The sequence below is a fragment of the Carettochelys insculpta genome, chromosome 13 (assembly GCF_033958435.1).
Source record: "Carettochelys insculpta isolate YL-2023 chromosome 13, ASM3395843v1, whole genome shotgun sequence".
NCBI classification, from domain to species: domain Eukaryota; kingdom Metazoa; phylum Chordata; order Testudines; family Carettochelyidae; genus Carettochelys; species Carettochelys insculpta.
This window is the reverse complement of record NC_134149.1, coordinates 43847694-43873495: the sequence shown is the minus strand read 5'-3', so window position 1 is coordinate 43873495 and position 25802 is coordinate 43847694. Positions and strand designations below refer to the sequence as shown.

Here is a 25802-nt window from a genome sequence, read left to right as displayed (position 1 = left end):
TTTACATTCAACAGACTTATTTTCTTACAGGTGCCAAAAGGTTGGGTTTTTGTGTTTTGTTCTTTTGTATGAACAGAACTGAAATCTGTCAGCTGGAATTATATTGGATGGGCTGGGGAGCCCTGCTGATTGCAGAGACAAAAAGGGAGGCCTGACATAAAAGTTGGCTCATCCCTCATTTAGCCAATGGGACTCAGCTGAGCCAAGGCAGATTCCCAGCTCTCCTGAGCCAGCTGGTTGCAGAATCAGAGCTGATGAATCGAGTTCCATCCTGGGGAGCCTGAGGTTGCACTGTGACTTCCGACTGGAACGCCCTGGTGAAAAAGAACCCTGGGGGCTCCCACCGGTGGCTGGTGGTGGCCCACTCTTAAGCTCAGAGGTAGACATGGTCCTCCCTCTACTGCCCCCACCACAACTGCTGATGCTGGGCAGCTCCCATTGGCCAGGAACTGTGGCCAATGAGAGCCATGGGGCAGCACTGGCGTGCCCAGGCAGTGCCCAGAGTCACCTACCCTCTCCACCTAGGAGCTGGACGCCCCAGCTACTTCTAAGAACTTGAGGCAAGCGCTGCCTGTCCGGAGCCAACGCCCCAACCCCTTACTGCACCCCTACTGCCTCCTGGAGTCTGCACCCCAATCCCCTGCCCCTTCCTGCACACCAAACTCCTCAGACCTAGCCTCACCTTGCAGCCTGCACCCTCGGCCGGAGCCCTCACCCTTCCCACACTGCAGCCTCTGCCCCAGCCCTGTGGAAGTGAGTGAGGGTGCATGCAGGAATGAGTGGAGACCAGGCTTCAGGGAAGGGATGGGGCCACAGAACTGGAGGGAGAGGAAGGATGCTGGGTTGTGCGATTAGGGAGTTGGTCACCGTAGGTGAAGCATGGGGCAGTTTTACAAAGGTTGCACTGGATTTTACAAGCTGCTGCGAGGTACATTGGATCTGCCCAGAATATCGCTGCCTCATCTTACAGGTGACATTGTTGGACCGCTCTCGCATAAACAAAACGGAGGGAGCTTCTATTCCCAGATTTGCCATGGGCAAAGTCGCAGCTGGGGCCAGGTTCTTTAAACCAGCTAACCACCCAGAAGGGGGTTTGCGCTGGCTGGATGGAAAACGATAATGTAGCCACTTTGTTAAGGTGGCTGTCACTCAGCTGTGATTACGCTTGGACAGAGGCATCAGATTGTCCTTTGAGAAACCTGTTTGGCCCCTCTGCTGTCCTATGGGCCCTGTTCATTGCGTAATGTGCAAACTGACATAAAGACACATTTCTTTGTCTAGACAAAGCTGTTTAACACCTTCTGCCTTGTCAGGGTTTCCCGGGCCGGAACTTGTGCTAACCCCCTACAGGAGGAATTCATTACGTCACATGAAATGTTGCTCTGTACGTTTCCCCAAGACAGGCTTGAGCAGGGAGTTAGTAGCTTTCAAATGATCGCTCACAAAGCATATCTTGTACCAAGGTTGTTACGGTTCTGTGCAGAGTGTGCACGCAGCAGTGCCTTCAGTCACAAAACCCTCAGTGTCTGGCTGAGCAAACCCCCACTGGTGCTCTGAACCACGGACTTCTTCCTCCAAATGTCACTGATATACCCTCGCTTCCTCCCGGGGCTAAGCCGTCATACAGGCACTTAGAGACTAGCGATCAGTTTCTTCCTCTGCTGGATATGCTGCCCCTGCTCATCTATTAAATGGGGAGAAATCCAGGCCTGCCAGGGGCTGGCTGACCCTTTAAGAGGAACAAGGTTTAGCCCTGCCTGTGAAGATCAGTGGGTGGGGGTCATGTGGCTTTGAGTGATGATGGGACCCAGCTGAAAGAGGAAGAGAGTTTGCACCAAATGCTGATAGTGCTCATTGGGTATCAGAGCAATTCAGGAGGCTGTTTGGACCCTGGGGTGGTCCCAGAGGCATAGGAGGGGAGCAGCTGGGATGAAGGTGTCTGAGAGAAGGCCATACCACCAGTAGATGGCCTGGGAAGGAGACTGGAAATATAAGGTAAGAAATGCAGCAGAGGTAGGGTCTGCGGTTCCCCCTTGCTGAGAAAGGGCACCAAGGAGAAGCTATGGAAGGAACTAGTTCTGGGGTGGGCCCTCAAACAGAGGCAAAGCTCTAGGGGAGGCGGTGCTGTGGGTCAGAGAGGAACTGGGAGCTGGCCAGAACCCAGAGGAACTGAAAGCTCTAGCCCAACGGTGGGCTGGGGCAAAGTCCTTCCCAGAAGAATGGGGTTGCAGAGGAACCCAGCAGAGAAGAAAGGCCACATATGAATAACTTTGTGCTGGACACTAGTGATTTGGGATGCTGATACCGTGGAAGAGGTGAGGCGAGAAGAGAGTTGACTAGAGGGCTGAAACACAAGAAGAGGCAGACCTCTCCAAGCACCCACTGCTCCCGCCCAGCCATGGGGGCACATGCCAGTGGAGAAATACCTTTATCTGTTTAGGACAAGGGCCCTCTCTCACATGCACGCATAACCCTAGTACAATGAATAGTCACAGGAGATAGCCATGGTCATCTGTATCTTCACAAAACAAAGCTCCAGATCTGAAGAAGAGCGTCTGCTCCACGAAAGCTCATCACCTAATAGGTTATTCTGAGCTCATCACCGAATAGATTATTCTGTTCGTCTTTAAAGTTCTACATGACTGCTTTTTTTGCCTAGTACAACAAGACCCTGATTTTTGCCTGGGGACCTCTTGGTGCCACTAGAAACAAGTAATGAAGGTTTCAAATGTGGCACAGGAGCATTCTGATGTAGGGTAATTCTAGGCAACAGCATAGCTGGGGCTGGCTGGTACAGCACACATGGAATTGTAAAAGAGAGCACAGGCTGATTTTGCTGATTGCCTTGGGGTAAGAGCTGCTGAAATTTTTCACTTCACCATCCAAAGCAAGAGGCCTCGGGGCTTCTGCGACTGGCTCCAAGCACCGGTTTAATTAGAGAAAGCCGTGGGTTTGACGTGCCCTGTGAGAGGAATGATGTTAGATTCTGGAAATACAGTTCCAGGCAGGAAAGGAATGGGTGCCTGCCACGGGGGAAGCTAGCTGCCCAGTGATTGTGGTGCTGGTTGCTCTGGACTACTGTATGGGTTACTACTGCTTATTCTGACAGGCTCCCTCACCAGCCTACGCAGGCTGGGGCCAAAGGAAGCGCACACCTCCTGTCGTGCCTCTTGCACCAGGCGCAGCATCTTTGAAATGCAAGAGTGTGGGCTTGCCACGCACAGGATGCTGCATCTGCAGCTGCCCAGTGGGGCGCTAGGTAGCGTACGGAATATACAGGCTCTGTTCTGTCGGTGGGTTTGTTATGTTTGCCCAACCCTTTCCCAGAGCAGGTGGATGGAGACTGGGGAAACCCTTCGATCCACGCCCCTGCGTAGCAGAAAAAACCCAGCCCTGTGCTATGCTATATTATCTTCATTGTAGTTCCAGTCTGGAAAGACTTGGGTACTCATCCATTGCTCTGCTGGTCTTCAGTAAATTTTATAGCTCACTACCTCCTATGGGCAGTGTCTGTTTTACTCAGTATACCCAAGTCATGGGAACACTAACCCCTAAGGAACATGAGATTTATCACACCAGATCAAAGCAATGGTCCAGCTAATGCGACAGCCTGTCTCTGACGCTAGAGCGTGGAACGTGTGGGTGTCCTGCTCTGGGCTGTGGGAGCCGATCATAGGAAAGAAACGACCTGGGCAGCCCTCGGGTGGATGGCTGGGAGAAGAGAAGCCTGGAATAGGGGGGAAAGAACTGGGAGCAGATTGGAGATTGACTCTCCGTGGGTGAGCTGGAAATGATGCTGCATTTCAGGGGCTGGGGAAAAGGGTTTTATCCTGAGGGCTCTGCAGCTTACTGTGTATAAGAAATTATGCCTAGACGTGGGTCTCCGCACTGGACGCTGAAAACGACTATGTTCCCTTTTGTGGGTGAATGAAGGGGAAACTGAGGCAGGCACGCTGGTCATGATACAGCCTGGCATAGGAGGAGACCCCAGGAAGGGGCGATCCTGATACAGTCCTTTGTGAATTTTTATTCTTCCTAGCGCAATTGCACATGAAGCATATAAACAGCACTGCTTCTCTGGAATCCTGCTTGCTTCTTGGCCTTCGTGATGTCTTGACACAAGGCGTTCCACTGATACCAGCATGTTGTCCGAAATCGATTGCCCGTTTTGATTTCTGAACGTCTAGCCTTTTAATTGAATGGACTGTCGCCTTGCTCTAGTATGATGAGAGAGGGTGAACAGGAGCGTCGGACTTTCTCTGGACTGTTGGTTATTTTATGTACAGTAGGCCCCCGTAGGTCGCCAACTTGCGCAAACTCGACGTAGGCGTTTTTTATTTTAAAGGGAACTGAGTTGAGGGGGGACCCTGCTTTCCTGCACCCTGCCTTGCCGCTTACCCCCATGGGACCTGCTCACCAGCAATGTGCTCCCAGCTGGCTCGGGGGCATCTCAGGAGGCAGCTCCCAACTCGCAGCCACCCAGAGCCGCAGTGCTAGGGGTGAGGAGGGGCAAGTAGGGCGCGTGGCCCTCCTGCTCCAGTTGGTGGCTCTGGCTAGCCGTGTAGGGAGGTGGGTGGGGCTAGGCTAGGGGAAGGGCGGGGCCACCTCCTGCTCCATCAGCCGGGCTCTCAGTGCCAAGCGGTCATGGCACCCCAAGCCATCTGGCCCATGCCTCCCCGTGGAGCCTTTAATGGCTTGGAGCCTGTGGCGGCCAGCGGGAATGGAGCAGCCCTAGTGCCGCCGTGGTGAGACCGTGGGCATTGCTCCCAGGGGGGGAGAGGAGGGAGTGGCTGTGCATGCATGAGCCCAGTGGTCATGGGGGGCACCAGGGCCACATCCTCTTTCTGAACCTCCTGGAGCTGGGTCTGGCCAGGAGGGCTGAGCTGGGGCTGAGTGCGGTGGTGCAGAGTGCTGTGCCCTGGCCAGCTCCCAGCCCCACTGCTGCCAGGGATTCCCCTGGGGGTGGAGCTGGTAGCCCTGACACCACCTCAAGTTGCATGAAATTCGAATTACGCCTGGTTCCCCAGGAATGTAAATCTCACACAAGTCGGGGGTTTACTTTACCTCTATCCTGTGTCTCATAAGATGTGGGGGCACATGGTGCCGTCCATTGTTTGGCATAGTCACCCCCCTGGGTCCCAAAAACCTCTAAATGCCAACTGAGAAGGATGCAGATAGAATCACAGAACTGGGCATGACCATGAGAAGTCATCAAGTCCAGTCCCCTGCACTCATCATAGGGCCGAGCACCACTGGGTTGGGTTAAGATGGGTCAAGAATCTCCTGATTCTGGCGTGTACATTCTAGCTCACCAGAAAGCTTCATGTGAGATCTCGGTTGAAGGCTGGTGGCTCTCTCATACCATTGTGAACGAGTATGGATAGGTGCTATTTAAGGAGTTATGTAGCCAATTGGGAAAATTATGTTCTTGAGTATGTAACCAAAGAGCAGGTCACCTGATATGCCTTAGACCCGTTCCTGCAGACAGGAGGCACAAAATGTTCTTCTCTCTCTGCCAGGGAAATAAATTAAGTTTTGTGAGTTAACACAATGGATTTGAAGTCAAATGTGGAGGAACAAATGTGGAGTCAGCAGGAAAGGAGGCCATGGAAAGCTGATAACCCTGTCCATAGGTAAAGACAATGAATTCTGGCGGGTATTTCTAGGAGGCAAAGAAGATGACCTGGCCCCATTCACTGAGGAAGAGATGCATTTCCACTCAAGAAAGTGGTCTCTCAACCAGCCTTGGCTGAAAAAATGCTAATGAGAATGTTGCATGAGATAAAACTTCTTCAGAGAGGAGGATAACCTGCTAATTAAGTTTAGTCTCTGGAAAGCGTAGTTATAATTTTGTTTTACACGCAGCTACTCATTTCCAATATCTTTTCTTTGTTTTACTTTGACCATCTTATTCTTGTTTTCACTGGGAAGACATTCACGTTCAGTGGTGTCAAGCGAAGTGCTGGTCCCGAGTTGACTCTGACAAGCTGGTGGCGGTTACTGTTCCTTTGGGATTAGCCAGCCGATAAATCTGCAAGGTGCTGGGTGGGACTTGGGTTTTCTGTGCGCCAGAAACCTGTACAGACAGAGCCAGGTCTTGGGAGGTAGCACTTGTACTGCCCTGGGCCACGGGTTACAGAGAATGGACCTATAGCAACCATGCCTTTATATTAATAGCAGAAAGGGGTGAGAGGTCTCTCAATTCTGGGTATGGTGGTAGAACATCACTTCCCCTACTGTTACCATATTTGACCTTTCAAAACTGAGGCCACCCCTGAGAGGGAGTGTTTCTGGATCCGTATCTACCAACTCACGTTGTATTAATGTGTTACCAGTGTATATGTAACGTTAACACAACGTGAGTGGCTTGATACGGATCCAGATACACTCCCTCTCGGGGTGGCCTCTTTTTTTTTTTTTCTTCGAAAGGTCAAATATAGTAACCCGAACTTCCTTGGTCTTCCCCAGAAGGTTCGAGGTAAATAGACGTTTTTCACTGAAAAATGGGCGTTCATGGGAGTACTTCCTGGTCGTTGAAAGGCTTCCGACGACGTTCTGAAATGCAACGCTGAAAGAAGTCTCTCTGCGGTAGCTAAGAAATACTCTGTCCAGTCCTGTCTGTTGGGCAGTACAGGTGAGGCCCAGGGCAGACAATGTGGTATTTCTGGCTCTCTGATGCCTGCAGAGTGCCCTCCTGGTTGTGCCTTGCCACAGCAGAGATTTAACTGTGAATTCCTACAGGGGAAACCACAAAGCTCAAAAGCAAATAAACTATTTGCTGCTGAAGAAAAGCTGCAGCAAATAGTCACACAAAGCTCAGTTGGTGTAAACCCGCATACCCCTCTGCAGGCAATGGAACTTTGTGGGTTTGCTTCTGCTGAGGACCTGGCCTACAGATGAAAGGGGCAAGCCCAGCCAAGAAGCGGATAGTTTGGCAGAGAAGGCACATAGGGTACAATTCCTTCATGAACCTCCCTAACGAACCAATCCCCATCCTGCTGCCCTGCATCACTTACATGCCTTCGTTTGTCCCAGCAGCAGCATTCTGGCCAGCTCGAAAAAGGCTTTCATTTCCCTCTCATAGAGTCGGCTAAGATTCCTGGCGTAGACCTGGAAGGGGAAGGAATGCGTGGAAACGCCAGTGGACCTCTCTCTTGTCTCTACGCAGCTCCCCAGCTCAGCCACCACTGAGACATCCTCAGCAGTCTCCCCATGGCACCCTGGCTTAGGCCCTGAGCCAAAGCCTACGGAAACATTCCTGTTGACCTCAGTGAACGCTGGATCAGGGAGAGCTGTGGAACTGACCACAAAAACCTGAGCAGGGAAGAGCCCAGCTGCTCAGCACTGAAGCCCAGTCTAGCGTCGTGCCCTTCAAGGAGCAGAGCTGCTGAACCAGGAAGACTCTGGTACCCCACCTATGCTGCAGCAAGCTCACAGACCATTGGACAATGGGCTTGGGCTTTCCTTTCCAGGAGGGTGAGCTCTGCCTCTCACGCATCGCAAACATCCGTCTCCGCTCTTGTCTCCAGCAAGCAGGACAGTGCCACAGTCAGGACCCCCCTTGTCACTGACGGGATCTCTGCCTTCACACTGCATGCTTGGCTTTCACAAGCTACGTAGGCTCAGAGTCGGCCTGTAGTTTGATGGGGAGCCTGCGGGTGTTGGAAGCAGCACTGGTGATTTAGCAACTACTGCTGCTCCCTTAGTCTGAGCAAAGTGGTCCACATGGTATGAGGGGGGAGCTGTCTCTCTGATCAGATGTGAAGCTAAGGTACTGGCCCTTAACGAATACTGAGAGGCCCATGCCATGTTTAGTTCTCTCAAGGATCGAACTCCGTTGTACATTCTTTTATCCCACTTTGATGGGGGTTACGCTGCAGGGCTGTGACTCTGATGTGGAGTCAGTCCCCGGTTCTAACATACATGCCTGTGCAAAATTGGGGTAGATCGCTATAAAATGGGAATAACCCCACTTTTGCTTGTCTATTTAGGCTGTAAGTGCCCCTAAGCAGAAGGAGCAGAAGCTTTTGTGGGTAAAGAGATGCTTCATCAGACGCGTTGTGGTCTTTCCCCACGGAAGCTTATGCTCCAAAATATGTTAGTCTATAAGGTACCACAGGACTTCTTGTTGTTCACGAAGACACAGACTAACATGGCTCCCTCTCTGATAGGAAGCAGAAGCTGTTTGTTACTGTGAATGTGCCTATGGTCTGTCATCATGGGGCTCTGATCTCAGCAGGGAAAAATTTAGATAACAATGACTATTATTGAGTAGTGCCCTGATTCAGAAAACAGGGCATAACTTCAAAGCAAAGCCTCGACAACTTAAAATACTGGTCTCCATAAAAGGGATATTTTCATGGGCGTTTCATCTCTGGATGGACACCTCTGACTTAAAAGACCACGGCTTAGAATGTCGCACTCATTTAACACCACTTGCCACTGTCAAACACATGCCCATTAAATGCTTATAAATACTGTCTTTGTTAAACGGTCATTACCAGTCCCTGTTGTTAGCTGAATTGCCTCCCTCCTGGGTGATGTCTCCAAGTATCCACCCCAATTGAAAAGATCCATCTTAATAATAATCCCACATTATTCCACATGTTAACTCCCTATTGTTGTTACACTGGATGTTTTGGATGCGAGGTCGTACCTTTGGGAGATCATGGAACAGGATCGGGTTGGCCTTCTTCAGCCAGGCCATCAGTGGAGTGTAAGTTATCAGGTCCTCATGGTAGGGCCCATGGGCAGGTGACATTAGCTTGCTAGCCTGCTGTGTCTGAGCAGGTATTGGACCACTTCCCTGAAACAGCAGCAAAAGCAAGGCACAGAACTGTTCACATGCAGCACTTAGCAAAGGAATCTCCTCTGGCTTGCTTGGGAAGGTTTAGCTCTGAAGATGTCTGAGCAGGCCTAAGAGACTCGGGAGAGCAATGTTAAAACCCACTGTGGTCAAGCGTCTACACTTGCTGCTTTACTGGTATAGCTGTGCAGGCATACTATGCCAGCAAAGTGCTCCTAGTGTGGATGCAGCTTATTGGTGCAAAGCTGAGATATGACCAGCACAGCTTATTCTATCACTACCACCTCCCAGGAGCATAAGCTGCTGTGGTCTAGCCCCTGTAGCTGCATTGACAATGGTGGCTTTTGCTGGCATGGCTGTGTTAGTCAGGGATCACACCTCTTCCTACAGCTGACTGATGTGTGAGCTGTGCTGGTAGAAATCTGTCACGCAGATGCGTGATGGGTGACCTAAGCTGCGTCCAGCCGTGTAGGAACAGGGCTGAAGCAAGTGATAAGCTGGGAATGTCTGGTCAATCTGCGGCAGGGAACTAAACTGAAAGGCACCACGTGGGAGGCGGGATCGTGGGAGAGGCAGCAAAACCTATTTTTGTTACAGTCAGCCTTTACTTCCAAGGACCCAGACTGTGCAGTCAGAACCTGACTGCAGGCCCAGGAGAGCACAGTGCTGGCTACTGCAAGGCAGTCTCTCCGGGATGCGAGGGAGATCTGTTGTGAGGAGGAAAGTTTGCGGGGCAGTTACAACCTCTGCCCCTCCCCATTTCCAAAGAGAAGTTTAAAATGGTTGGGAGAAGACATGGGATTGGCAAACCAAGTCATCATTCAGTAAAATAACCCCCAGTGTTAACTCCAAATGTACATCCTTGTCGTGTGTGTGTGTGTGTGATTAGTCACACTGCAAATTGAGAAAACTAGAGATGAGCCATTTTAGCAATGAGCGAGGATTAACACAGCTATTTCCACCAGTGCAGCCGAGCAGTGGTTCTCACCCTGGGGTACAGGTGTCATAGGGGGTGCACAGGAGGCTTCCAGAGGATACATAACTCATTTGGAGATTTGCCTAATTTTACAACAGGCTACATAAAAAGCACTAGTCAAGTCAGTAAAAACTACAGTCTCACACTAATGACTTGTTTATGTGGCTCTATCAACTATACACATAAATGTAAGTTCAATGTTTATATTCCAATCGATTTATATTATGATTATATGGTAAAAACAAGAAAGTCAGCATTTTTCTGTAACAGTGTGCTGCGCCACTTCTGTTTTTTATGGCTGATGTTGCAAGCAAATAGTTTGCAAGTGAGGTGAAGCTAGGGGTACGGAAGATAAATCAAGCTCCTGAAAGGGGGCTAGTAGTCTGAAATGATTGAGAATCATTACAGTAGAGTACTTAGCATCTACTCACTGCAGGCAATAACTGCCAACCATGTGCCTGATGGAGTCTCGTCTCAGCATAGTCCCAGCTGTGCGAGACCAGAATCAGGATCCAGGACCGTTTGCAACAAACACTACTCAATAATGAAGAGACAAGGACTACTTCAATCTTTCGATGGGCAGGAGAAGGAGGAAACGTGACCCAGGTTTTTGCGATCTTAAGAATGGAGTTTGAGTCCCACCCCAGAAGGAAAAACTCCAAACTGAATATCTAAGTTCTCCTGGAACTTAACTATTGCAAACCTTTCTTTTGCCTAGTGCCAGCTGAGTAGATCTCCTCCCACATTTAATGTTGATGCTTGAAGCAAAAGTTCTCAAACTTAACCAGAGCCCTGCCATGGAAGGCTGAAGACATCTGGCTTGGATTTGGCCTGAGTGGTGCAGCTTGACTTTGGCACTGGATCCAAACAAGTCTAAGCCAGCCTGGGGAAACCCCATTAAAATGGGGTAGTGACCCACAAAAGCCGTGTCTACACGTGCACGCTACTTCGAAGTAGCGGCACTAACTTCGAAATAGCACCCGCCACGGCTACACGTGTTGGGTGCTATTTCGACGTTAACATCGACGTTAGGCGGCGAGATGTCGAAGCCGCTAACCCCATGAGGGGATGGGAATAGCGCCCTACTTCGAAGTTGAACATCGAAGTAGGGCACGTGTAGACGATCCGCGTCCCGCAACATCGAAATAGCGGGGTCCGCCATGGTGGCCTTCAGCTGAGGGGTTGAGAGACGCTCTCTCTCTCCAGCCCTTGCGGGGCTCTATGGTCGCCGTGTGCAGCAGCCCTTAGCCCAGGGCTTCTGGCTGCTGCTGCGGCAGCTGGGGATCCATGCTGCATGCACAGGGTCTGCAACCAGTTGTTGGCTCTGTGGATCTTGTGTTGTTTAGTGCAACTGTGTCTGGGAGGGGCCCTTTAAGGGAGCGGCTTGCTGTTGAGTCCGCCCTGTGATCCTGTCTGCAGCTGTGCCTGGCACCCTTATTTTGATGTGTGCTACTTTGGCGTGTAGACGTTCCCTCGCAGCGCCTATTTCGATGTGGTGCTGCGCAACGTCGATGTTGAACATCGACGTTGCCAGCCCTGGAGCACGTGTAGACGTTATTCATCGAAATAGCCTATTTCGATGTCGCTACATCGAAATAAGCTACTTTGATGTAGGCTTCACGTGTAGACGTAGCTATAGGGTCCTGACCTACAGGCTGAGAACGGCTGGTTTAAAGGTGACTTTGAAGGAATTTGGGTTTCTGCCTCTCCTTTCATATAAAGAAGGTGAGAAAGGTGTTATTTTCCAGCTCCATCACCCCTGCCTGCGCCCGATAAGAAGAATCTTCCTTTTCTGCTCCAATTTTTAACAGGCATCTCACACTTCAGTTGAAGGTGCAAGGAATTTGAGACTTAAATAAAGCCATCCTTCTCCCAAGCAGTCCTTAGGTTGGTTGTGAACAAAAACAAAGTTAGAATCAAGCTGACAAATATCTTTTCCTTTCTGAACTGCCACAGCCAGGGGCATGCAGAAGGAGAGGCAAGCAGAGGCACCCCCCAAAAAAAATTTGGGGGGCAGAGAACTTTTTTGACCCCAGGATTGCAGAAGCAGGGAAGAGCGAGCCCCTGTTAGGCCTGTGGAAGTGGGGGTGGGGAGCAGGAAGCTCCTAGGGAGCAGGGGATGGAATAGGTGGGCAAAGAATGTGCCCCCCCACCCCGAAAAGGGTCAAATTTACATTCCTGAGCGTGCCCCTGGCCACTACTTTCAGTCTTTCCCCTCTTGTGATATTACCGTTTCTTGAGTGTCCAGAAAATGTAGCTTCCTACAAGCTAAATGGAGCCGACATCTCTAATGTACATAGGAACTCAAAAAAAAGAAACCATTTCTTTAAGATAAATGTCGTTCAGGCTTAAGCCTGTTAGAATTTGACTGAGGCACTGGGGCTGGAGTGGTGTTGCTCTGTAAAAGAGTCCATCCAGAGGAGGTTTGCATAGAGGGGCAGGGTGGTCTTTTAACTGGTCTGTGACAATTTTTAGGGTAGCCCGTACCATACCTCCAACATAGCAGTGTCAGAATGTTAATTCCTTGCAGGGTTTACCACCTGCCACAGCAAGTTTGGGGTTGGCCTACCTGCAGTTCAAAGAGGTTTGTAATATGGCTGATGAAGCTGTTTTCAAAGTTCTGCTTCAGCGTTTCAAACATAATCAGCTGTTCTGCGATGGCCTGCAGCTTCCGGTAACCTTGAGTTAAGGAGGAGAAGGCTGACGTAAGGTGAGATGGCACATGTGGCATTCCCAAAGACACACATCAGTCTTCACAGGGACAAAAATGATAGATCTCAGAGATGTGCAGTTTTGAAGAAATCCTCTAATCCAACCCTAAAAGAAATATTCCCGGCAGCACGAAAGTAACCAGGGGAGCGCCTGAGTTTGAAAAATATGCATGCAAACTGCACTTCTAACTGGGCAAACCTCCAGCTTTTGTACAATGCCGTCCCTCTGCATTCATGTGCAAATCAAGCATGTCACTGCACCCATGCAAGGAGACCCACAGTCTGCTATTCTAAAGGGGAAAATAATTCCCCAACCCTTATAAATATATGAGTGATCTGCCCCTCAACTCTGCAGTATTAACAAACATCTGCTGGCTCTCAAACATAAGACCAGATAAACAGCCGGTATATAGGTGGCTCCTGGTTGCACGCTGCTTAAGTGTAGGTAGAGCAAAGGTAGACAAAGCCTAGTTTAAGCTTGTTCTAGCAATGCTTTCCTACCCTACAACATATATAGATGGAGATTGGGCTGGCTGAGTCTATGACCTGGAGGAGGAGAGCCCTTTCTGATTCCTTTCTTCATGAATATGCAGTGACAGGGCTAGTCTGGTGATCCCAACCTGTTCCCCAGCTGTGAAATAAACAAGTCTGGGGTGATAGGCAACCTCAGAGTGTGATTGTTAGGTCTATCAGAGGGGCTTAGCAGGGTAACCTGCAGCACGTCTCCTAGAAGAACACTGCCTCTGATAAGTTGCTTCCCCAGCTAACATCAGGAAACTGGACACTGAGCTAGAAGGGCCATGTGTCTGACCCCTTGTGGCCACGTACCCCACCATGCTAGGCCAGAGGCAGCTCTCCATGGCCAGCAGCAGCATGCCAGTGAAGAGCCTAACACCCCAAGCTTGGTAGGTCAGGACCACGCAGCAGTGGAATGCCACCGAAGGCAAGCTCACGTAAATGACTGAGAACAGAGCTCCCTGAGGATGGAGGGAGCTGAAATTTTCATGCACAGAGAAAGGTTTGAGGGTTTGTGGTGCTGGTAAATACGACTGTCGGTAGGCAAGCATGAGATGCAGCCCCCTCACCAGGAAATAACGTGAAGTAAGACCCCAAGAGTGTGTGGCGCTTCAGATGGGACTGGAGGAGTTAAGCCTGGGAGCGATGGAAAAGTCAGGTCAAACATGGGAGATTCCTGCACTGCAGCCAGTTGGATGTCTGAGAAGGCTGAGGCTCAAGGAGGGGGAAGTCACTTGAGGCTGGGATCTCTTACTCCTCATTCCTTCCAGATTTTGCTCCATTTGCATGCAACAGTTCAGGACTTCCTTTTGTTTTGCTGCTTTACCTCAGCCAGCCTGTGGGGGAAGGGTTTGGGGCAGTCCCTGGAAGGGCCATGGTCCAGTAGACCTCACAGCGCAGTGACTCAGTGAGACTATGCAATGGTTGGACAAGACAGAGTTGTCCTCTGTGGGCAGCTCATGACTGTAAGCCAGTGGTGCAGATAAGGCAGTGATTGTGCTCTTACTCACCAGGCTGTAGCTGAACGTTCATGCAGCTGGAGAGCGCTTCTGCTGCTTCAATGCAGGCCTTCACTTGGCTGGGGCTGGAGAGGTCACCCTGGCTCAGCACCTGGCGGTGCTGCTCACTGAGGTCCAGGTTACTCTAAGAACAAAACCCAAGAGAACAGATTTAACTCATGTCACCTCCTTATGCCTTCTCTCCTCACCAGCGTCTGAGCTCGGTGCTCTGTGCCCTGCGTGCACATGTGAAGGATGGGCCTGCTCACTGTTTTAATTGGCGCTGTGCTACATTAAACTGCCTGGCTGCATACTCAGGCAAAGGCACCGTGCTTCCATTTCCCCTTCACAAATAATAGCACCATAAAACTGGCAGAGTTCCTGAATGGCATCATGAGCAGGGAGAGCCTAGGAACTCCAACCACAGTGCGGGGGCTGTACAGACACATCACACACAGGCAGTCCTTGCCCCAGGAGATTATTGGAGTCCATGGAGCCTGGGGCACCTGTTTCGGCGTCCGATTGCTGCCTCCGCAGCGGTGGAGAAACTGCGCACCGGGTTTCTCGACCCCTTCTGAGCGGCATGCTTATTGATTACAGGGGAGGCAGCACAATCCTGAAAACTGATTGGCTGGTGAGGTGATAAGAAGGATTTCGGGGCGGGGGGAGAGGTGTTTGTGCAAAAATGTTGTCCAGGAAAAAAAAAAATCAAACATTTCTCTACCTTCCCCCCGTCGCAAATCTGACCCTTGCTGATGGTTATTGCGTCCAGTGCTGCAGCACAAGTGTAACCTCAGGAGCAATGAAACCTCTGACAAGGGGCAGTGAAGTTTCTGCGCTACAGCCTTAGCTGGGTGCCAGCTGCCTTTCAGCTCATGCGGTAGAGATCATGGCTTTAGTGTCTATGGTCACAGGTTCACTCCCTCCTGTGGAAGACCTGGGTCTGTCAGCCTTACACAAGGAAAGAGTTAACGCTGTAGCTGCCTGTAGAGGGGTGGGGGCCCCACTATTGCAAAGCCAGGGTTAAGGCAGGTGGAAGGGAGCCTGGGCAGCTTCAAGAGCCAATGAGTGAAGGGCGGCTGGGGGAAGCCGATCAGAAGGCGGCTTGCTGGAGCAGCCTTGCATATAAAGAGCTGCTCCAGCAGAGCTGGGGGTGTTGGGTCCTGGCCTAGGAAGGTGCAGGACCAGCTCCCAGAGAAGGCTCAGACAGGGCAGTGCTGGGCAGGATCAGGGGAGCTTGGGGGAGGTTCCAGCTTGACACCTGCTGGACTGCAGGTCCTGAGGCTGCATGGGGAAGTGGCCCAGGGAGCAAGGCAATGAAGGGGAGAGTGACTAGGCCATTGAGCCTGACCTGAGAGGACTTAGGCCATTGGCCCTGACTGACAGGGCAGCTCAGCCGCGTAGGGCTACAGGTGGGGGAAAGCCGCTATGAGGTGGGACCCCTTGGAAGAGGGGCAGGGCAGGAGGCCCCGCTCCACCGTTGCTATGTCTAGGGGTAGTGCAGAGTAGCTCTGTCACTGCCGATTAAGTACTGGTCTTTGTTCTGACTGCACGTCCCGCTCCTTTGTGCTGACCCGACCCGCCAATGGGGGGCGGGAGGGCAAGGGGCCCAAATGCCCCTGGACCCAGCAGCAGTGCCGGCCGGAGCTTCGGGTTCCTTTGAAGTGCCATGGCCTCACTGCTCCAGCTGCACGTGGCTGTGAGGGAGGCGGGGTGGGGGCTCAGCGTTGCAGTCCGGGCACCGCCAAGACCTCCTGGTCCCACCCTTTCCGGGGGCATGGAGCGAAGTCTCCCTTCCACCTTGCCCCGGGGCCCATGGCGGCTGCTGGCTTTGCTACTGCCTGGTCAGCTAGCAGCAGGATGCAGCCAGCTGTCCTTGGCTGCACCTGGGCCACCCCCTCATTTTAAATCCAAGCAGCGTGTCCATCACCAGAGCATCTGCGTCTCAGAAAAATGCCCTGCTCCCTTGCTTCTAAACCAGACAGGATGGAACCCTGTGACCAACTTCTGCTGCTCTGGATCAGGGTCCCGAGTCCCAGTGGGAAGATTGCCCCTGATTTCGGTGGGTCCCTCTGTGACTTCACCTACCGTGAGAAAGAGCATCTCGTTCATCAGCTTCTCCTGGTTGGAATCCATCCGGTGCAGCAAGGAGTTCCCCTGGTGGATGTGATCCATCTGCTGCTTCACACTCCCCAGCAGCTCATCATAAACCTGCAAGGTCTCCTCCACTTTGGCCACCTCTGCCAGGGCCTGGTCAATGAAGCCCATTAGCTGGGTCACCTGCTTCTCAGATGAGATGATGGCCTGGAGGTTGGCCTGTGAAGAAGAGACAGTGGTACAGCACGGTGCCAGACCAGTGAGAGGTGCCGCGGTTGGCTTACACCCACAGACTCTTTAATCACTATATAGAATCAAATATGGGGACTTCCAGCAGTAAGCCCCGGACCCCTGCCACTCAGGCTGAAACAGAACTCCTTCAGTGGTAATATGCAACAGCTCGTCACCACAACTGGTGTCCACCACTACAGGGAGACATAGTCACACACTAAGTCCAGGTATCCTGTGTCTATCTAGCAAAGATAAAATGCCTCAGGATTAGTGCCATAACAGCAGAAGTTTTTGGAGACAATGCCATGCCATAGGGTTCTGCTTTGTGCCCTGTGCGGTTCTGAGGGTCAGACACGGCCATAGCACCATTTCAGAACACGAGGTCAAATGACGTGGCAGGTTCTGAACCACTCATGAAAAGACAAATCCCTTCCCTAGCTGCAACCTTAGAGGACCTTCAAGTGATATTATGCCAGGGAAATGTGACACGCTGGGTGTGAGTGAAGCACGTTCCTTCTGTGTTCAGACAGGAAACCTAGGGCCACTGTATTTTGCAAAATCCACCTGCTTTCTCACTCTGAGGAAAGCCACTCTGCTGTCTTCAGTGGGGCTGCCAGAGGAAACCCAGGATGTGCACTCATGTGCAGGCCTGTTTCAGTTTGTGTGCTGTGAGATTTCATGGGACCCAGGCCACGCAGGGATTTGAAATAGCACAACCTATGTCCTCCCCTATCAATTTCAGTCTGACTCAGTGCCTAAGGATCACATGCTGTTCCACCAGCACAGCCAGGTCTTGTGCTAGTGGGAGCCACTGGAATTGAGAGAGGATGTGAACAAATTTTCCTCCTCAGGCAATGGAGATGTTCTGCTTCTGTAAATCCAGTTATGGCCATGTCCTTCACACACGCACACGTGCGCTCTAAGCCTCGCGCTGCGCAAGACACACAACGAAGGGCTCTATGCTGCTTTTCCATGCTTCTGCTACTCAATGTGGCTGCCTAGACCCCCAGATTCCTGTGAGCTAGCTGCCACTCAAGAGAAATGGTAGAGAGCAGGAGGCCCTGTGCGAACACCAGCCACAACCAGGACAAAGGCAATAACTCCAGTCAAGCAGCTGGACCACTTCAGCTACTTCCTGGAGTATATTCCACAAAGAGCAGAAGAAAGGATGACGTAGGGCTGGCCATGGCACTTGCTTTTCCTACAGGGACATGGGTGTTCTGCTACCTCCTCCTCCTTGTGGGAGGACAGGCTGGGGGAAGCAGCAATGGCTGGCTCATTTTGCTCGCTAGAACTCTTGTTCCCCTCCGCTTGCTGAGGATTAATGTGGACCCAGAAGCCCTACGTGACCCTATGGCCAGTTCTCCTCTTGGCCGTAGTCCTCTGAAATCCCACAGAGGTGTCTGACCCAGGTCCTCAGGAGGAGGGGCACAAATACAGAGCTAAAAGCCACCACACTCATAGCTTCATATATGTTACCCCACTAGCTGTTCTGATGGTGGAATTCATGAGTTATTAAATCATGCATGGTGTGTACATCTATAGGAGGAACCTGGAGGCACTATTAGTCTTGGGAGGTCTCAGACGCTTGCTTTGACAGGCCATGGAACTAAAATTGCTCGTTAATTGTCACTGAGAAGATCTATTAGAGATTAATGATTTTTGAAATGGTAATTGTAGCATAGCAATTGATTTAAGCGTCATGTTGGGTATCAAATAAGATAATCCATAGACACGGGGCTGGGAGGATTGGCATTTCTGGTCAGTTGTTTTCCTGACTTTTAAATGAGTCTGTCTTTGTTAATATAGAAATTAGGTGATGGCTTTTTGATTAAGGAAAGAGCAACCTCAACAGAAGCCTCTGTGCCTCACAGTAAATGAAGTCTGTGCTTAGCAATCATGAAAGGCGGGAAGGAAAGGCAGCAGAAGTTCTGTAAATGAGCATCGGGTCTGGCTTCCTAGAAAAGCTAGCAAAGGCTGTGTGAAGGGGCATTCTGCCTGCACTGGAAAGGAAGGGGTTAAAAGTAGTTTAGGGAGGCAGCATACGGGGCAGCCAATTGGAGAGAGGCTGCTCTGGGCAGCTTATCAGGGCCCAGCCCGCTCTCATAAAAGGGAGCTGCTGCAGGAGGACCAAGGAGAGAGGAGGAAAACATGGCTGGCGACACAGCCAAAGGGTTGCGTCATGAAGAGCAGGCTGCGGTTCCCGGACTGAGGTGGGTTTGCAGGAGGAGAAGGCAGTGGGAGAGGCAACACCAGGAGAAGGCATGTTGGCTGAGAGAGCTAATCCCCTGAGACAGCCGGTAGGAGGCACCACTCTGGTGAGTGAACTCCGTCACAGTCTGCAAAACCACCTTGCAGCCTTGGAGGATAGAATCCATCCTCTGGTGCATAAAGAAGAGTTCCGTACCATACTAACCGGGCGTCTCTTTGAGATGGTTGCCTGGTTATTTATCATAACAACTGTGCTTCTGTTAGATGTCTATCTGCATAGATCTAGGCAAAATTTGCACCTGGGTACCAAAGCTCAGCACATTCTGCACTGTAGCACTGGCTTGCTTGGCATACCCATCTCATGGCACCTCTGGCAAGCACATATGACAGGGGGTAGCTCCCATCACGTTCAAATAATTCCACAAATTCAGAGTCCGTTGCAAGAGTCTGAAACAGAAGAATGGGTGGGTCACATGGTTCCATCCAGTAGCTCACCACAGCCAGTATGTTCCTTAGCACTTGCCCATGAAGCCTGGCCATGGGTCATCAGCCCTAGACCCAGAGGAGGTCAGTCAAAGAACCTCACTGAAGAAAGATGTCATTGCTGCTTCCCTGAAATGAGCCTGTGGCCTACAGGCTGAGCCCAGGTCATGGTGCTGCATGGAAGGCATGGATGAAAGTTCATTTGGCAGCCTTGGACCGGGATTGAGCCCTTCTCCAAGACAGCCGAGGCACTGCCCATCTGTCCCACACATGGTGCTATTTTAGGAGAGGCTGGTGAGTTCAGCCTCAGCCACAGACAAAATGATGCACAGTGGGACAGGGATGATTCGGTGCAGCCCTAAAGAAAACAAAGACCTGGCCAATAGCCTGCCATGCACTCCATGAACTCTAATAAAGCCATTTACAGAGCAAGCTTTCCCATCAGCAGTCTGATGGGGGTGAGGACAGAGACCACGGAGCTTTTTACTTGCCACAAGTACCCCTCTTCCACCACTGGCTCAGGAAATGCATTAGGGCATTGTATATGGCTCACGCATGTTCTCAGCTCAAAGAACCACATAAATGAAGACCGGCAATTTTTCCTCCGGCTCTGAAAGTGCTTGCGCACTGCCAAGAAACAAGCGAGTGTAGTTTCCCCATTACTGCTCAGCGGCTTTTGAGTCTCAGATTTCTAGCCTGCAGGCTATGCTTCACACGGCTCCAACTGACATTTTGTTTTTTATTAAGTGCTACTAAATTATAGCTGTAAACCTCGGCAAGCCTGTCACTGCCGTCCCTTCTGATTTCCTTATCAGGGCTCTCAGAGCCATGGGACTTTGCCTTTAGCAAAGCAGCACCAATCAAACTGGCAGGGGAACAGCTAGAAGGGACAGCTCTCTGGTGAATTACTGCACTGGTGCTGATAATAACTCTACTGCACGAGATGCCTCTGAGTTTCACAAATTCATGCGGATGTAAGAATGTGCTGGAAATCGAAGAGTGAACTAAGGTATCAAGGTACGAAGTGGAGCTCCAAACTCCCCAAATGCAATAGCCGCCATCTCGTTCGCCACAGAATTCTAGCACCATGTTGTTAAAGTTTGTAAAGTGCTTTGCAACCTCGAGAGGAAAGATGCTCTATCAGAAGAAAGTGTTGTTGTTGTTATTCTGTAGGAGACATGAGCATATGCACGCCTCATTTTACATAACATTAATATTGATTAATAATGCAGCAATTATAGTTGTCCAAAGTAGGAATCTATGTTAATAATTATCTATCAGTTAATGGCCCTTCACAATAATGCACTCTGCAGCACCGTTCATTTCCAAGAACTTAGCAGACGTAGAATCACAGAGCAGTAGGACTGGAAGGGACCTCAAGAGGTCATTGGGTCCAGTCCCTTGCCCTCATGTCCACCTTCTATATCATCCCTGTTAGAGATGTGACCATCTGGTTCTTAAATGTCTCCATTGATGGAGATTCTACATGCACCCTAGGCAATTTGTTCCAGTAATTAACCACCCTGACAGGAAGTTTTTTCTAGTGTCCAGTCTAAACCTTCCTCGCTACAATTTAAGCCCACTGCTTCTTGCCCTATTTTCAGAGGCAAAGGAGAATAATTTTTCTCCCTCCTTGCAACACCCGTGAGGTACTTGAAAGCTGCTATCATGTCCCCTTCTCAGCCTTCTCTTTTCTAAACTGAACAAACCCAATTCTTTCAATAGTCTCTCATTGGTCATATTGTCTAGAACTTTAATAGTTGCTCTTCTCTGGACCCTTTCCAATTTCTCCACTTCTCTGAAGCATGTAGCCCAGAACCAGATACTGTCTTCCATTTGAGGCCTAATTAGCACAGAATAGAGTGGAAGAATTACTTCTCGTGTCTTGCTCAGAACTGTCCTATTAATGCATCTCAGAACCATGTTTGGTGTTTTTTTTCCAGCAGCATCACATTTATTGTTTACCCTGGGAAGGAAGGGATTGCTATTTCCAATTTACAGGTGCAGTGGCCAAGTCACAGAGAGGTTAAGAGACTAGCCCTAGAGCGTACAGATATTTGTTGTGGTTAGAAACAGACCTCAAGAATTCTGCTCCCTCAATCTAAGCACTACAGACCGAAGCAGAACAAAGACATTCTGAATAGTAACAGAGAGGGAGCCGTGCTACTCTATACACTATCAAAACAAAAAGCAGTCAAGTAGCACTGTTCTGCTCTGGCTATGGTCTGAAGAAGTGGGTCTGTCCCACGAAAGCTCACCTAATAAACTCTTTTGCTAGTCTTTAAAGTGCTACTTGACTGCTTTTTGTTTTGAAAGACTTTCTGGTGTGAAGAGACAGAAACTAGAGCAAATGTAAAGGAACACAAAGCAAGATGGATTTAGGACTGTATGGATTCTGGTAAATTTTGGGTTATTTCTTCCATTGTTTGTTGTTTTAGTTTTTTAACTATCAAATCCAGTGGACCCAGAAATATTACAGTGTGGTAGGTTCTCTCAACAGGCATCTCGTCACGTTCCTTCCACTATTGAGTGACCTAGGGTGTCTTCTGGGGAATTGTGATAAAATACAGGAACATGGATAAAAATGCACAGGGGCATAAATGAAGGAGATGAAATAAATAAAACCCATCAGCCTCTTCTTTTCTACAGGCAGCCTCTCCTGCTCTATCATTCCCTTGCTCTTCCTTGTGGTATCCCATTCCGTGGCCTCCCCTTCAATTCCATTGTCTTTCCTCATCCTTGCCTCACAGCTTCCCCACTCCCCATGTCTCTCAAGCCTCGTCTTCACAGGGGTCTGACCTCAGAAATGTTCACACATGCTAGCTCCCCCGCTCCCTTGGTAAAAAAAAGACCTTCTTTTGAGCAGTGGAAACAAGGTCTTAGAGCGCCTCCCGTCTTTCATCACCCATTGGGGGTGAGGACAGATACCACTGAGCTTTTTACTTACTGCAAACACCCCCTCCCACCCCCACCTCAGACCTCCATCACTCCTGTGCTTTGCTCTCCAGTTGTACCCCATCCTCTCCCCCTCTGACAGTATAACCCCATTCATAGTTTCTCACTTCCCCTTCTTCTCTTGCAGGCTACTGCTGTGGAATGCCTGTTTTCCCACTTCCTTTGCCTCGTCCCCCAAGGGGGCTGCTGGTGCCCTACGGTGTGTGACGGGGGTCCCCTGTCCTCCTCGTGCCATCTGCTTGCAGCTGTGCTGGTGTCTCCACTTCACTCTCCTCCCAATGGACAGGGGTGATCCTCACACCCTGCCAGCAGTCTGGTTGCCTCTCCCTCAGATAGTCCAAAGAAACCAGAGGACCTGTATGCATGAACTATCATTCTGGGCTGGGTGGCTGGCACTGGGAAATACCCCTGGATTTCATGGTGGTTACCGCAGGGTGGGTTCTGATCCCTGCCATGTATTAACCTACCATAACCTGCCCTGGCTCATTTGACTGTCGCCTGGAAACACACCCCATTCCCCCAGCAGCGTGGCCCTGTGTTGGAGAAGCAATGTCTTTGAACTCGTTACAGAGAGGTATCTACCCAGCAATGCTCTTTGACTGCTGACCTTTGCTGCAGACTAAGGGTGTCTCTATGAGGCAGGAAAAAGTGGTCTGGCGTCTAGGGAGTTAACTTTTGCTGAGGGAGCAATGAAAACGCAGCAACTCAGTTTAGCAGCTTGAGCTCAAGCCTATGTGTGAACAAGCTGCTAACTCGTTACAAGCTGCATTGCCCTATCTTCATTGCTGTTTTAACCCAAGTTAGCTAGGGCAGTTTAGCAGGTCTGAGTGAGGAGTGCCCTTTTTTTTTTCCCCCCCCCCCCCCCGCAGTGTAGATGCTTTTTCTACATTACTTCAAGGGCAGCTTCTAATGGAAGCTATTTACCTGTTCTCCCACCCGGTGAAAGAGATCCCCAGGGCAGTGCAAAGCACTGGCCAAGCCCAGACTTCTTAAGGACAAGCTCTCAGCCATAAATTACTGTGTATCCTGATACTTGGCTTCTTCGCACAAATAAAGGAGTCGGACCTCTCTATCGGCCCCATTCAGTTTCCAGAGAAATCATTTAGAGTCTTTCCCTGGGCTTGGGTGTGGTTGGCCGGGGGTCTATGCAAATACCCAGGAGGAATGTCGGACTGCCTCAGCCAGCTTGCCCCTCACCTCATCCAGCACCTGGAGGTCTTTGCTCAGCTTCTCCGCAAAGGCCATGGAATTGTTGATTTTTGGCTCGTACTCTTCCATCAGCTTCAGCATGTCAGCTGTTTCCTTCGGTGTCATCTCCTGGTAGGCGCTGTGTTCCGCCTGGTCTCCTGCTGCTGCGCTGGCATTTCTAACCTCTTGTAGGCTCTGTTTCCCTGCATGCATGGGGGAGAAGCATGGCTGCCCACGGCATTCGAGGTACTTTAGTGTATCAGCCTTTCCCTTGTGTGGAGTCTGATCAGTTCCGGTCACTCACACGTGACACGAGTACAATGTTCTCAGCCTACTTCTCAAGTGACATTTGTTCACATGGGAAGAAAATCACATCATGGCCCACAGCCATCAGTCTCTGGTGAAGCAAGGTGAAGGGTTGGGCTAGCCGGGGAAAGCTGCAGGTCAGGCACAAGGGAAGAGCAGGCTGAAACCAAAGTCCGGCTGTGCCCCTGCCTGCTCCCACCTGAGGTGAGGGAAAGCCCACATGGTGACGAGGTGTCTACAGGCCACCTGCAGGACCCCAGAGAGGCCCTCACTACCCAATATCCTCGGACACACTGACAAATGCATCCAATAGAGAGTCGCCCCCATGTATCTCAATAGACGGCACTGATTGGTAGCATTCCACCAATAGGTGGGTAGTCTCTTTTTAAGCTGATCTTGTTCCCCCCATCTCCACACCTGACCCAGCTCAGATAGAGCCAGAAGTAGCAAGGTAGACTGTCCATTTGCACCCCAGCCCAGCTCTTTCTCCATGTGACAACAGGCCTGGAAAGAAAGTAGTTTGCGCTTTAAATTCTTTCTTAAGCCTGAACTCCCCAGGTGAGTGATTCCTTCTCTCTGCATCTGTGACTGCTCCTTGCTCCTCAGCCTCCCCTTTCCACCCCCTTCTCCTGCCCAGGCGCCCTCTCCCCTGCTGTCACAGGGAATAAAATGAGCTTTGTCTCAGTCTGACCTTTTTGTCAAACTGACAACGAGACACATGCAAGGCCAGTAGAGGCCCATTTTTCTGACCTCTGATGAATCAGCGCTCCTCATTAACCAAAAATCAGCCATACCCACTTGCCAGCTGGTGTACTCTCCATAGGTGGCAAAAGGAGATATGTGTCTTTGGCAGCAGTGCTGCTATGTGAGGGTTGGAGGGGAGGAAAGGAGAAAGCGTGTTTTTCAAATTTTCTGCAACTGAAGTTCCTACTTAGCTTCCCTCTTGCTAGCCAGGACTAGCTCCGTTACACAAGCTGGTTTTGTGGTTTGAGTTTGATTTCTCTTGGTAAGGCCCATCAGATTGGGGTTCCTAGAATCGTAGAATTCTAGGTCTGGAAGAGACCTCAGGAGGTCATTACATGCAGCCCCCCTGCCCAGAGCAGGTTCGACCCCAAGTAAATCATCCCAGCCAGGACTTTGTCAACTGGGACTTAAAACGTCTTCGGATGGAGATTCCACCACCTTTCTAACCGCCTGTCTCCATCCTCTTTAGAACCCCCCTTGAGGAAGTTGAAGGCTGCTATCAAATCACCTCTCTGCTTCTCTTCTGCAGCCAAATAAGCCCAAATCCCTCAGCCTCTCCTCATAGGTCATGTGCTCCAGCCCCCTAATCATTTTCATTGCCTTTCACCGGACCTGCTCCAATACATCCACCTGTTACCTGTACTGAGGGGGCACAGTGGGCCAGAACTGGAAGCAGTACTCCAGATTTGGCCTCCTCAGTGCTGAGTAGAGCGGAATAATAACTTCTCTAGATCTGCTGAAAACGCTTCTCTTAATGCACCCCAATATGCCGTTAGCCTTCTTGGCTACTTGGGCACACTGTTGACTCATCTCCAGCCTCTCATCCACTGGAATCCCCAGGTCCTTTTCTGCTGCACTGCTGCTTAGTTAATTGGTCCTCCGCCTGCAAAAATACTTGTGATTCTTCCATTCCTAGCGCAGAACTCTGCACTTGTCCTTCTTGAACCTCATCAGATTAAATGCAAAGCTGGCATATGGCAAAACATCTCCACATTACAATCCAGTAGCTACTGAAACTAACACGAACTCCTCTACCCACCACTTTCTGAAGACTCAGACCTCAGGAAGTCTCAGCTAAAGGGATCTGGGAGGCTGCAGCCTGATAGATCCAGGCTGGTTTCCACCCCCTGCCCTTATAAACCCAGGGGGCATTGCAGGCACCAATGTCACGCTCCTGTAGCTGCCATTCCTCTTCTTGCCCTTGAACTTTAATCTTTTACCTTGGGTTGGTTCAGACCTTGCCTGAAATGCAGTTCGGATGCTGATCTGGATCCTTGGCATCAAATCCTGGCCTGTAACTTGACTATAGATGCTGCTCTTACTCTGAACCTCAGGTTTGATGCTGCTCTGAGCATTGAGCCTGATTGTCCTTTTCAAGATCCTGACCATTGCTCTGTTCTTAGTAAATGAGGAGTGAGGGGGCAGTCCGATAGCAGTCTTCAACTACATGAAAGGGGGTTCCGAATAGGATGGAGAGAGGCAGTTCTTGGTGGTGACAGATGACAAAACAAGGAGCAACAGTCTCAAGTTGCAGTGGGGGAGATCTCGGAGGTGGTTACCTAGGAAAGTGTAGAATCTCC

At 50.5% G+C, this 25802-nt stretch overlaps 1 protein-coding gene across 1 annotated transcript in view; it reads right to left on the bottom strand.

Annotated features, from left to right (window-relative positions):
• Positions 1 to 25802, bottom strand: part of LOC142020074 (exocyst complex component 1-like) — an 86640-nt gene that overhangs the window by 13080 nt on the left and 47758 nt on the right. Inside the window, exons 5-10 of the mRNA XM_075007667.1 lie at positions 23182 to 23375; positions 16096 to 16323; positions 14020 to 14152; positions 12352 to 12461; positions 8657 to 8806; positions 7017 to 7110 (exon numbers count right to left, since the gene is read on the bottom strand). Coding sequence (XP_074863768.1) covers positions 7017 to 7110; positions 8657 to 8806; positions 12352 to 12461; positions 14020 to 14152; positions 16096 to 16323; positions 23182 to 23375 — 909 coding nt within the window. The remainder of the gene's footprint in view (positions 1 to 7016; positions 7111 to 8656; positions 8807 to 12351; positions 12462 to 14019; positions 14153 to 16095; positions 16324 to 23181; positions 23376 to 25802) is intronic.